Source organism: Myxocyprinus asiaticus, chromosome 18 (assembly GCF_019703515.2).
Source record: "Myxocyprinus asiaticus isolate MX2 ecotype Aquarium Trade chromosome 18, UBuf_Myxa_2, whole genome shotgun sequence".
Classification (NCBI taxonomy): Eukaryota; Metazoa; Chordata; class Actinopteri; order Cypriniformes; family Catostomidae; genus Myxocyprinus; species Myxocyprinus asiaticus.
This window is the reverse complement of record NC_059361.1, coordinates 11,399,045-11,410,746: the sequence shown is the minus strand read 5'-3', so window position 1 is coordinate 11,410,746 and position 11,702 is coordinate 11,399,045. Positions and strand designations below refer to the sequence as shown.

The 11,702-nt window shown below is 35.2% G+C and overlaps 1 protein-coding gene across 1 annotated transcript; it reads right to left on the bottom strand.

Moving 5' to 3' along the window:
- Positions 1-4,484: 4,484 nt before the first annotated feature.
- Positions 4,485-10,098, bottom strand: LOC127456191 (RNA-binding protein 7-like). Its single transcript, XM_051724562.1, has 5 exons — positions 9,915-10,098; positions 9,287-9,449; positions 8,872-8,959; positions 5,712-5,805; positions 4,485-5,512 (listed from the first exon to the last, which is right to left on the bottom strand). Exons 1-5 carry the CDS (start codon positions 10,005-10,007, stop codon positions 5,156-5,158), a joined length of 795 nt encoding a protein of 264 aa, XP_051580522.1. The 5' UTR covers positions 10,008-10,098; the 3' UTR covers positions 4,485-5,155.
- Positions 10,099-11,702: the final 1,604 nt, after the last annotated feature.

Sequence of the window (11,702 nt, the reverse complement as noted above, 5' to 3'; positions counted from 1 at the left end):
ATATATATATATATATATATATAAAACAGGTCATTATGTAGCATTCAAATAATTTAATTATAGCCTATTCAGATTATAGCCTATTCTTTGATTCATAAATGTACTATGCATTTCATATATAGGCATGTGTATTGGGATATATCTGCATTTTCTATAAAATGTTTGTTCATTCATTATTTTAAAGTTTTAGCTAATGACTAGTGATAACTGCGACAAATAAAATAGTCTGCCCCTGTTTGTAATGTAACTGGTTCTGTATAGGAATTGTTTAGCTCGCTGTGATTGACCAGTCTTCAGATATGTGTTTTTAGTTTGGCGTTAACAATAAATTGCAAACACTTTACATAGCAAGTTCAATCTTTATCACGGAATGGTAATCAACATTTTAATTTTCATAATCACTGCTTTATACATGCAGACGCACTTCAAAGAAATAGCTAAAGGTTAGTCAGTAGCATATCAATTATTTAAATGTGAAGGATGGAAAGTATCGTGAGCAGTTTATGAAAACTGACAAAAATGATGTAAACTAAAATAATTACAATTTAGGTGCGCAGCCTGTTCGATTCATGTTCACATCAGAAATTCTCGAAATGCTGAGTGCAGAATCTCTGCAACGCACTGTTGAGATCGCAGCTAATATAATCCAGGGACATTTCTGAAACATTTATGTGCTTTTTAAAAAATCGTTTTATAAATAAAATTGAGCTGCATTAAAAAAGCATATAAAAGTATAATAAAGTCATACTTTCTCTGCATTGATTCTGTAAGAATCTTTCAAGAATTAATATAGGCAAAATAGTCGGCCAGGTGTTTCAGAAGTGTTTCTCATATCAGTTTCAGCAAGTTCAGACACTATTAACCGTGTGAAATGATGGAGGTGAACAGACAGACAGACATTTCTTTTGGTACTGTTACAGAACAAGTGAGAAAGACAGTTTGTCCCAGACAGCAGCAGTTTTGTTTGACAATATGATGCTTATTACAGATGGACCGTAGCTTTGATGTTCAGGGCGCACTGATCTCCTCATACGAGGACAGTGTCGGGTTTCTGATTTTCAGAGCCTTGTGTCCGCTGTCGAAATTATTATCATTTTCCCATGTACGAGAGAGTAAATATAACTCGCAGATGATTCGAGATAACAGCCGCCGTGTTCAAAGCGCGAGGGATTATGAAAAGGAAATATACAGATCTCCACTGGAAAAGCTTTGAGCTTTTTTTGAGTTTGAGAACTTGATCAAAGGGAAGAAATGAGAACAACTGCGCGGAGCTGCTGCTGCTTAAAACAAGGGGATATACGACAGATTATCTAGATAAACAGTCAGTACAGTGAAGTGACTAGTGATAACTGCTGAGTTGTATAGATAGATAGATAGATAGATAGATAGATAGATAGATAGATAGTAGAATACCATACAAATGTATAAAAAGGTAAAATATCAAAACATTGTTCTGGCCAACAAATACTGTAATTAATAGATTGTAAGGTACAACGGGGCTAAAGGCCCTCCGGGGTAAAAGGCACCTTTGATTTTATTTTCTCGCAAAACACTAAACAGCAACACCACAGTACTTTCCTTATCACCTGTTTGTCACTATGCACTGCAAAATATTCTTGATCCATGAAGTCATCGCATGCAATGTCTAAGGTTTGATTTTAAGGTAATTTGATCGAATATTTACTATTTTTAAAAATGTTTCAAATGTATGTAGCTAATGAGATTCCCTGAAATTATCACATTTATTTTGAGACATAAACATTTTTTTTTTCTTAAGTGGGGATAATAGATTTGTTATGACGATTGTTCAAAGTGGGCTCACAATGACTGATCCAATCACAATGGAGATTAGTTTGTTTATAGAATACTTGAAATGTTAAGAAATGCCAAATGTGAGAAAATGGTTAACTCTTTTCTTAAGTGGTTATTTTGAATAAGCATTATCTTAATTTGTTACTTTAAATAATAATAATAATAATAATAATAATAATAATAATAATAAATAAATAAAAAGCATATTGCTGTCTCAAATGTAACTGCAGAAGTTTATAATTGTCCTTATATTTACAGGATATCACAACCCTCATAACCCTCCAGGAGGCATTTTTTATTTTTATTTTTTTTTAAAGCACATTTTTCTTAAGGTGTGCCTTTAGCCCCATTGTACCCTATAAAGGTAGGTTATAACTTTGAGAACTTTTGAAAATGATCAATTAACATCATACAAAGTCCAGTAAACATTAAAAAAAAAAAAAAAAAAAAAAGAAAAGAAAAAAAGCTAAATCAATATTTGGTTTGACTAACTTTTTCTTCAAAACAGCACCAATTCTCCTAGGTACACCTGGGAAATTTTTCTTGGTTGTTGGCAGATAGGATGTTCCAAGCTTCTTGAAGAATTTGCTGAAGTTCTTCTATCTATTTAGGCTGTCTTAATTGCTTCTGTCTCTTCATGTAATCCCAGACTGACTCGATGTTCAGCGGTGAGCTCTGTGGGGGCCATGCCATCTGTTGCAAGGCTCCCTGTTCTTCTATTCTAATCTTTTCTTCGTATTTAAAATACAAATTATAAGTAACTGTATTCCACTACAGTTACAATTTATTCATTGGTAATTAGAATACAGTTACATTCAAAAAGTATTTTGATTACTGAAGAGATTATTTTGCATTTTATTGTGATTTGTTTCATTTAATATTTAGTCCTTTCATGTTTGAAAAATGTATACATATAAATGCTGTGATCCAAAGTGCATCTGAACAGCAGTGAAACACTTTCTTATTATGTGTTACATTCACACGAGCAAACAGAGAAGTACGTTTGAAGTAAATTTGGAGCAGAAGAAATAGAAATAAACCTTGTGTAAATTGTTATCTTTACGCTAAGCTAAAATGCTATTTCTATATATATATTATTATTATTATTATTATTATTATTATTATTATTATCAAGAAAATTCACGTTGGATCATAATTTCTTTTTTTTCTAGTAAGACCTTTGATATTAGGGCAAAAATTATATTCTTGATAATAATTTTTGTATTGTTTTCCTGTAAAAATATCTAAAAATCCTTAAAACAAGAACAATTTGATTTATCTTGTTTTAGAAACAACACTGCATAAGATATTTAGGTTTTTCAGAGAATGTATTTTTAACGTGTATTTTGTCTTACTGTACTGGCAGAGTTTTTATAGTCAAAACAAGTGAAAAAATCAACCAGTGCTGAAGAAGTAATCCAAAGTATTTAGAATATGTTACTGACCTTGAGTAATCTAACGGAATACATTACAAATGACATTTTACAGCATGTATTCTGTAATCTGTAGTGGAATACATTTCAAAAGTAACCCTCCCAACCCTGTATATATATATATATATATATATATATATAGACACACACACACACACACACACACACACACAAAGTATATAGCCTATATAGGCTACAATGTACACATATACATAGAAACAAATCTACTATATAATACAAACACACAGAAACAAACACTGTACAAATACGTCCCCACACACCTTGCGCCTAAAATATATCCAAGAGACAGTAGCTAAACGGTCAAGAGGCGCATGAAGCCACCGGCTTTCGGATGAAAGACGCCAAGAAGCTCAATCAATTAAACAGCGATGCCGAGGCTGAGCTCCTAAATAACGCGATTCCCAGTACAACAGCAGCTTCATTAGAGAACCTGATCCTCCGCAGATTAATGGAGAGACACACGTCTCAGTGCGCAGGATGAAAATGCATCTCCGCTTTTGTTTCGAAAAGCTTTGTGGGGGATGTACGGGTTCATACATAACAAAAGCACTTTCGGAAGCATAGATTGCCTTAGCTCGGACATTAAATGATTCCCGTTGTTGTGTAGTTGTTGTTAGCGCGACCACTGGAGGCAACTGTTACAGTAGTTCGGGACCCCTAATTGTATCACAGCTACTAAGGTCTCTATTCAAGTTATGACCATACCTATAGAAAAACTTACCATGGTAAACAGTTTCCGCCTAAATACCAGTTACTCCAGTTATACTGTAAAACTGTGGTGGCTTAATAGTAACCACTGTCATCAAAAATATTATATTAGCAGAAATATTCTGAAAACTTCTTGCACTGTTTGAAGGAGGTCCAGTATTTACTCAGTAGTAACGATAACTATTTGTGTTACTACTATTATTGCAATTTATGCGAAACTTCCGTCACCACATTTGTAACAACATTATTTGAAGATAACTGATTTAAAAGACTTCACATCTCGTGTTTGAATGTATACACGTTTCTCCAGAAGGCTAATATTTGCATTTATGAAGCATGGCGCCGCCTACTGATTACTGAAATCTCTGTATGAGACTTTTAGCAAAAGTGATGGATTTAAGATTGACAAAATAAGTGTTGCGTTACCAAGAACACACGATACAGAACGTATACGAGTATAAACCATTTCAAAATAATTACACATTAATTCACGACAGCAAGAGATCAGTAAAGTGTGACTTTTATGAAAATATTTTAACAGGTAACAAGGCGTTGCACTTGCCAATAAAAATGCTGCTGTATTTACAAAAGTATTAAAATTAGTTATTGTTCCAAGATTTTTCAAGACTGTAAGGAATTTGATTTATAAAAACGTCTTCATCAGAGAAAAAGGCAAAATTTAAAACAAACAGAATTATATATATATCAAGACAAAAATGCACCTGAAAATTAGTTTTCTATTCTTTATGAGAAATCCTAAAACATTACAAAATGTTCCCTTTTGGGATACTTTATCCATTCTGGTATTATTATTAAAGAAATATTGCTTAAAAAGTCTTGAAAATAAAAAAATAAAAAATATAAACAATGTCCCCCTGAGATCAATATATACATTTTTAAAAAGGCCAGCACACAAAATGGCCAATTTCTTATTTGTTTTGTATCTCTGCAAAGCATTTCTTTTCTAGATATAAATTGCTTAACCTCAATGTGTTAAACTGTTTTTTTTTCTTCTTTCCATAGTTGTACTGCAAAAGATTTTTTTTTTTTAAACTAAGGTCTGTTAGGTAAGATATAATAAACCAAAATATGTCATTTAAAAATCTTGGAGGAAAAACAAAAGTCAATAAAAACAATTGATAAAATAAAAATAAAGAGATCTAAAATGCATAAGTTCGTTTTTAAAATCGTTTCCAACGTCCGTCTCTAGAGCCGTCTCTGGAATCTCTCCGCCTTTCGGGAGTGTAATTTCTGTTGCGTCCTCCACTACGGTCATCGTGTTGAAAGAAGTCACCCCGCTGGCTATCACGTCGATGGCGGTCATGGTTGCTCCCACTGTTGCTGTGCCGTTGATCTCTGCCATGATGGCTGCTATTGTCCTGGTGGGAGTGGCGATGACCACGCTGGGCAGACCAATCCTGTTGCCAATGGTTACCGTCTACAACTCCACCACCACCCCTTAACTGCTGCTGCTGCTGTTGTTGCATACTCAGCTGGAAGGCTCCGTTTGGCTGGTGCAACTGCAACATACTGTTCATCTATTAAAAACAAATAGAAAAGTGTATAATTACTCCAAGAGCTTTATTACACATCATTCGTGTGTTTGTTTTCAGATCTTCATGTGGCACTGGAACATCAAACTCGGATTGCATCTTTAAAAGCCCATACATTTTATGTTTAGTTTAACAAGGAATTTCAGGACATGGAACATGGAAGTGATAGGAGGTGTGTTCTCACCATTGCCTGTCTCTGCAGACTGTCAGGTGAAATGAACAACCTTTGCAGATGCTGGGGAGGGGAGAAAGATGGAGAGCCCATCTGCTCTGGGGTTCTGCAGGTCACAATAGAAAGTAGAGAAAAGTACAGGATCTGTAAAGCTAGGTTAAAACTCTGTGATGAGACAACACTATACACTTGGTGATACTGCCTACTCAAGTGTTTTCAACTTAACCAATCAGGTATGACTTTAAAAGAAAATAACCATCTAATTTTTGGAAAACCCAACACTAACAGTTGAAAGAACATACTTGACAGATGCTTCTCATTATCTTAAAAACCATTTAATCTAAAGGCTTAAGCTTAAATGCTTGAAATTAGTTTTGTAGGCATATATATATTGTGGCTATGTAAGAATTCTTTTCAAAACTAATACATTTTTAATTGATGGACTGGAACGGATGGAGCCCAGCATATACGAGAATTCCTCCAATACTGTTTAAAATGCATAATAGGTGGATACCTCGTGAAGGCAAGACAATGTCATCTAGTCCAGCTTACACCCTAGTATTAAGATGCATTTTGGGCAATCCTATCACAAGTGGACAGGAGAGACATCACTTTTACACCTGGTCATAATATGCGTCTCTTTTGACCACTTGTGTTTAGATTTCAGAGAAAGGGTCTTTGATTTCATGATGACATACATTAATCATTATGTCAGTGCAATACTGCATGACAATAAAGTGCAATAATGTAAAATAAAGTGCACATTTTCATTCAATCTAAGCACAAACATGTAATTTAGAACAGAATTCAGTCATTTTAGTGGAGTACCTGTTTTAAATAAGCTTTAGATGTGCATGCTTCTCATCTGAGTCCCTGCATGTTGATAGCAGGCATACTGAAGAAGTTCTATGAAGTTCTTGTGCATGTACATCATATATTTACTTTGTTAAAACTTTCCGAACCGATGGTAGGTGGCGTGTTCAAGCTCAATGTGGTCACATGCATTTTCAACCACTTTCGACCACCAACGAAAGTGGCTGAAGTGGATAAATCTCAAAATCATTTGGACCCTATTTACACCTGTCTTTAGTGTTGTCCTGTTTTAATTGGATTGCCCAAAATGCATTTTATGCACTTTGTGTTGTTGATAACTCCAAAAAATATATCACAACAAAAATGAAAATTCTCTCATTTACTCATCCTCATGCCATCCCAGATGTGTATGACTTTCTTCTGCAGAACACAAAATATTTGACCAAAACTTTGACACTCCGAAAAGCACATTCAGGCAGCATACAAGTGATTCATAAGACTACAGAGGTTTAATCTATGTCTTCTGAAGTGATCCAATTGGTTTTGGGTTAGAACAGACCAAAATGTAACTCACAATAAATCAGTCTCATTGCAGATCATGATTTCAAGCACGATTATTCTTCCTAATGCCATCTAGCACTCTTGCACATGTGTCTTGCATTGGATGTGTGATCGAGCTTGAAATCATGATCATGCTTAGAGACTGCAATGTTTGGATGAACTATTCCCATAATTCTCCTCTGTGTGTTCTTGCAAAATGTTTAAGAACAGAAAGTGCTCCAGCTATCACTGGCATAATAAAATGCCATATCAATGTGAAATGTGTACCTGCCTTTACTACTCTTGTACCTAACTTTAACTAATGACGCCGTTGCCATAATGGTTCTTTTAACATGACGTCACGACTGTCAGGTCAGTACTTTAATAGAATTCCGAGTTTACAACATGTAATTCGGAGATCTCAGAAGACATGAACCTAGGGCTGTGTGATATGGCCAAAAATATTATCATGATATTCTTTTTCATATCGTTCGATAAAGATATTTATCATGATATACAATCACATTGCTCATTTTTTTTTTAATTTCCAAGTTGGCAGAAGAAGAAAAAAAATCCTAACCAGTCAAAATAGTCTATACAAAACTGCACTGGAGGCCAAGAGACAGCCAAAGCAGTGGTGTCTGAGGGATCTTCTACCAAAATATTAAAATATTTTATAGAGTTTTTCAATCAAGTGCAGTTGGATATTAATTTTAAAAAAAATCATCTGTTCGTTTTGAAGCATAATGGCAGCATATAATATTTCCTTCAAAATTATTTTGATATTTTGTTTAATTCAGATAGCAAGTATGGGGGCATAGAAGCCCTTGTGACAGAGGAATGATACTGTATGGGGGTTCAGGGGTATCCCCTGAAAGAATTTAGAAAAAGTCTGAATGGACCATTTTTATATTTTTATTAAAGTGAGAAAGACTAGGCTACAAACTAGTAGTTTTATTGTCTTTCCTTAATCTTTTTGTCTTTCATAATCATGGTAATTCCAACAAGACGTGAATGCACCATCAATACCAGGTATAAACAGGGCCAGTGAAACAACAAAATGAATGTTTTGCTGGTTTTAGTGCATAACTATCAGCTTTAAGGTAATCTATATGCTAGCGTACTTCTACATGTTGAAAGTTTACGTTTTCAGAAGATATAAGATTTTAAATCTGCAGTCTCTCTCCTCTGGCTAAAAACACTCAGACACACCTATGATATCACAGAGGTTGAGAAACCTTGTCCAATCAAATGTTTTCTAGAACAAGAAAGCACCCTCCCCCTACATCTGATCAGCATGCCTGGCTGTGTTCTAACTGGCGCTGATCATGCCTTCTCAGGGCACTTTGAAGGGAGCACAATCCATGCAGTAGTGTTGTTACAAACAGAATTTCCCATAAGAACAGCTTAAATATGTTTAATATTCGCTTATATCGTTTTCACCTTTCAGCCATCTGAAGCGCTCCCATCACGTCTGAATGGGAAGCGCCAACGAGGGAGCGGGATGGGAGAAATTGCTGGAGTTTACTTATTTTTTGTGCATCAGGAGGTTTCTTGAAACATGGATATAATCATCTTTTACTCGCTTGCTTCTCATTCATCTGCACACACCCCCCTGGTGGAAAGGGGTGTGTGTGTGTGTGTGTGTGTGTGTGTGTGTGTGTGGCTGTAAACTAAAGCCTATTGGCTGTTTTTAAAAATGGGACAAGGCGTTCAACATGTCCCACCCACAACTTCCTGTTTCAGTAGGAAATACGTCAAAACACCAAATCGAACTGAGCTCGTCAAGGCACTTCACAGGGACTTTAAGAAAGATTACCTTCCACCACGGTAACCCGGTGTACTTGCTGGAGTGGGATTTTGAGAGTTTGCTGGACTTTTACCCTCTTGATTAATATGACTGCTGCCTGTTAAGGACACAAAATTCATATAATTATTAATTCTGCATCTATCCTAAATACCTTTACCAAACATATTGTTTTCCAGAAACACCACATAACTCAACATTTTCAGATTCTCTGTACAGTGCCACCACACTCAATTTCCTCTCCTGCATGTTTCCTGATAACAAATTCTTTGAAGACCACTGTTGGAGTTTTCCTAATTCATGAAATTATGGGGTTGTTTGCTTCTGACTAGTCGTATGCTGAAATGATGGACAGTGACAAAAGACATGACAGAGTACAGTGTTTATTAGTTTTTTATCAACACTAACTGGTGTAAAAGAATCCTACCGGCTCTGAACTTTATGTTGAGCTGCCTTCCAAACAGCCGGACTCCATTCAGCAAGTTCAAGGCGTAGGGCACAGAGACTTCATGCTTGAAATTCACAAAAGCAAACTGTTTTGACTTTCCATCATTGTCTTTAGGTATTTTGACTTTAAGCAATGGCCCAGCCTGTTAGAAAGGGAAATAGAGATGAGACAGCAGCATATTATTGACCTGTTAATGATAATGAATAAACGTGCATTATTACAATAATGACAATGTAAATCAGATTAGGCACAGAAGCTTGAAGTCTTGCCGATAATTTAATATGATAAACACCACATCAAAAACGGTGCAACAAGCCAAATGATCACACTCATAACACCAAACACCTTAATACCAAGCTAAAGTTGCTATAGACTCAAAACTACCTAATGCAAATTACTGACATAAGCAGAGAGAGACAGGCCTATAGCATTGCAGACAATGTTTACAAACAGTTTCGATGTCATCGTAGCTATCAATTAATACACGCCTACTAGCTAAAAGGGCATGCTGGTGTGCCAATCGATATAGATAGACGTTTTCGAGATCCATAGTGGCCAGTCCATAATTAGCAATAGCAAGCTAATCTTTAAAACAAATACCACTTGCCTGTAAAAACAGCTCGAATATCAGCTCTTCTGTTACTTGAGGATCCAAGTTCCCGACAAACAGAGTCCGGTCAGCCTCATCCGCTATTCCCATTTTGCACAATATTGATAATCCAGACAGTTAATCATGTAAACTCTGTAAATACGCTCTTGACATTTGTGGACAATGACTGTCGTGAAGAACAGTAGCTTTACGACAGAAATTTACAGTTTCAATAATGACCTCATAGAGGCGCTATTTCACAATTCCAAATATATATTGTCATAGCGGAGACAGTATCCTCTGAAATCATTGTGGGGATCAACTAACGGTCCCCAGAAGGAAAATTTCTAAATAAACATACTAAAAAAGAAGTTAGAGATAAAAGAGGGTAGTTTTAGTATCCTTTAGAAAGTGTCGATTGGTCTAACATCTAAATTCATATCTGCCAGAAAGTTTTCCGTTCATCTGTTTTTGGCTAACTATGATGTATCTGAATTTATACTATATGTTTATAAAAAAATCAGTTTTGAGTGAGTGGTTCAATCTCAAAGACTAATAAGACGACCACAAAATAAATAAATAAATAAATAAATAATGATAAAACTCTAAGATACACTCAAAATATTTGTATTATGCTCCATTATTTTTTCTACATGGCATTTTTCTCCCAGTTAACTTTTGTCAGCTGCATCTCGGGTTGAAGGTCCAAGCTTCAACTAGAGATGCACAGCTTCATTTGTTTGGAAACACAAACAAAAAAGATGACCAAATACTGTAAAAGAAAAACATGCATTCAGTATAGCACAGTAGAGCCAGACTTATATGCAATACTGTATTTTAAAACAAAAATCTCTCTGGAATCAAAAAGAAATTAGGTTTGGGGAGACCAGGTTGGTTGGCAGGGGTTGGTTTACAACTTGAGTTAATTTCCGGTAATTTTGTAATTAATTTCACAAAAGTGTTACATGTAAATGCTCATCATTTTGACCTTCACTTATTGATTCTCTCAGAGGATTTAAAGCTTAAAATGTTTTAAGGTAAAAACAACTTTTTATTGTCTCTGTGCCAAAACAATTAAACCCCTCTGCTAAAATGTTATAGAAACAATACAGTGAAATATTTTTTTTAAATAGATACATTTTAGTTAATAATGATGGGTATCAGTTGTATTTGAAATAAGATTTGTGTGACTGGGGTTGTTGGCACATTGGTTTTTGAAAAGCATGAACTGGCTTGCACATTGGGTACAAAAAAATTAATAGATAACATTCAACATAAGATTCATAACCTTCATGCACACTTTTTACAAATGTAATACCTCCTTTCATGCACATATTCACAGGGAACTTCTCTTAAAGACTAGGGGTGTAACCTCGGTGTCCTGGCCAAATTCCCCCCCATTGGCCCTTATCAGTCATGGCCTCCTAATAATCCATATCCATGAATTGGCTCTATAATTCTATTCTCTCCTCTCCACCAATAGCTGGTGTGTGGTGAGCGTACTGGCGCACTATGGCTGCTGTCGCATCATCCAGGTGGATGCTGCACACTGGTGGTGGTTGAGGAGAGTCCCCTGTTCTCAATGTGAAGCGCTTTGAGAGTAGTGTCAGAAAAGCGCTATATAAAATGTAATGTTCATTCATTCATTCATTCATTCATTCACATATAACATAAATAATGGATAATAATAATAATAATAATAATAATAATAATAAATGTTATTATTATTATTACACATACAAAGCAAAGTCAATGATAAAATTAGCTCCTATCAGTTGTGATTAAAAATGTTTTACGCTTAGAAAT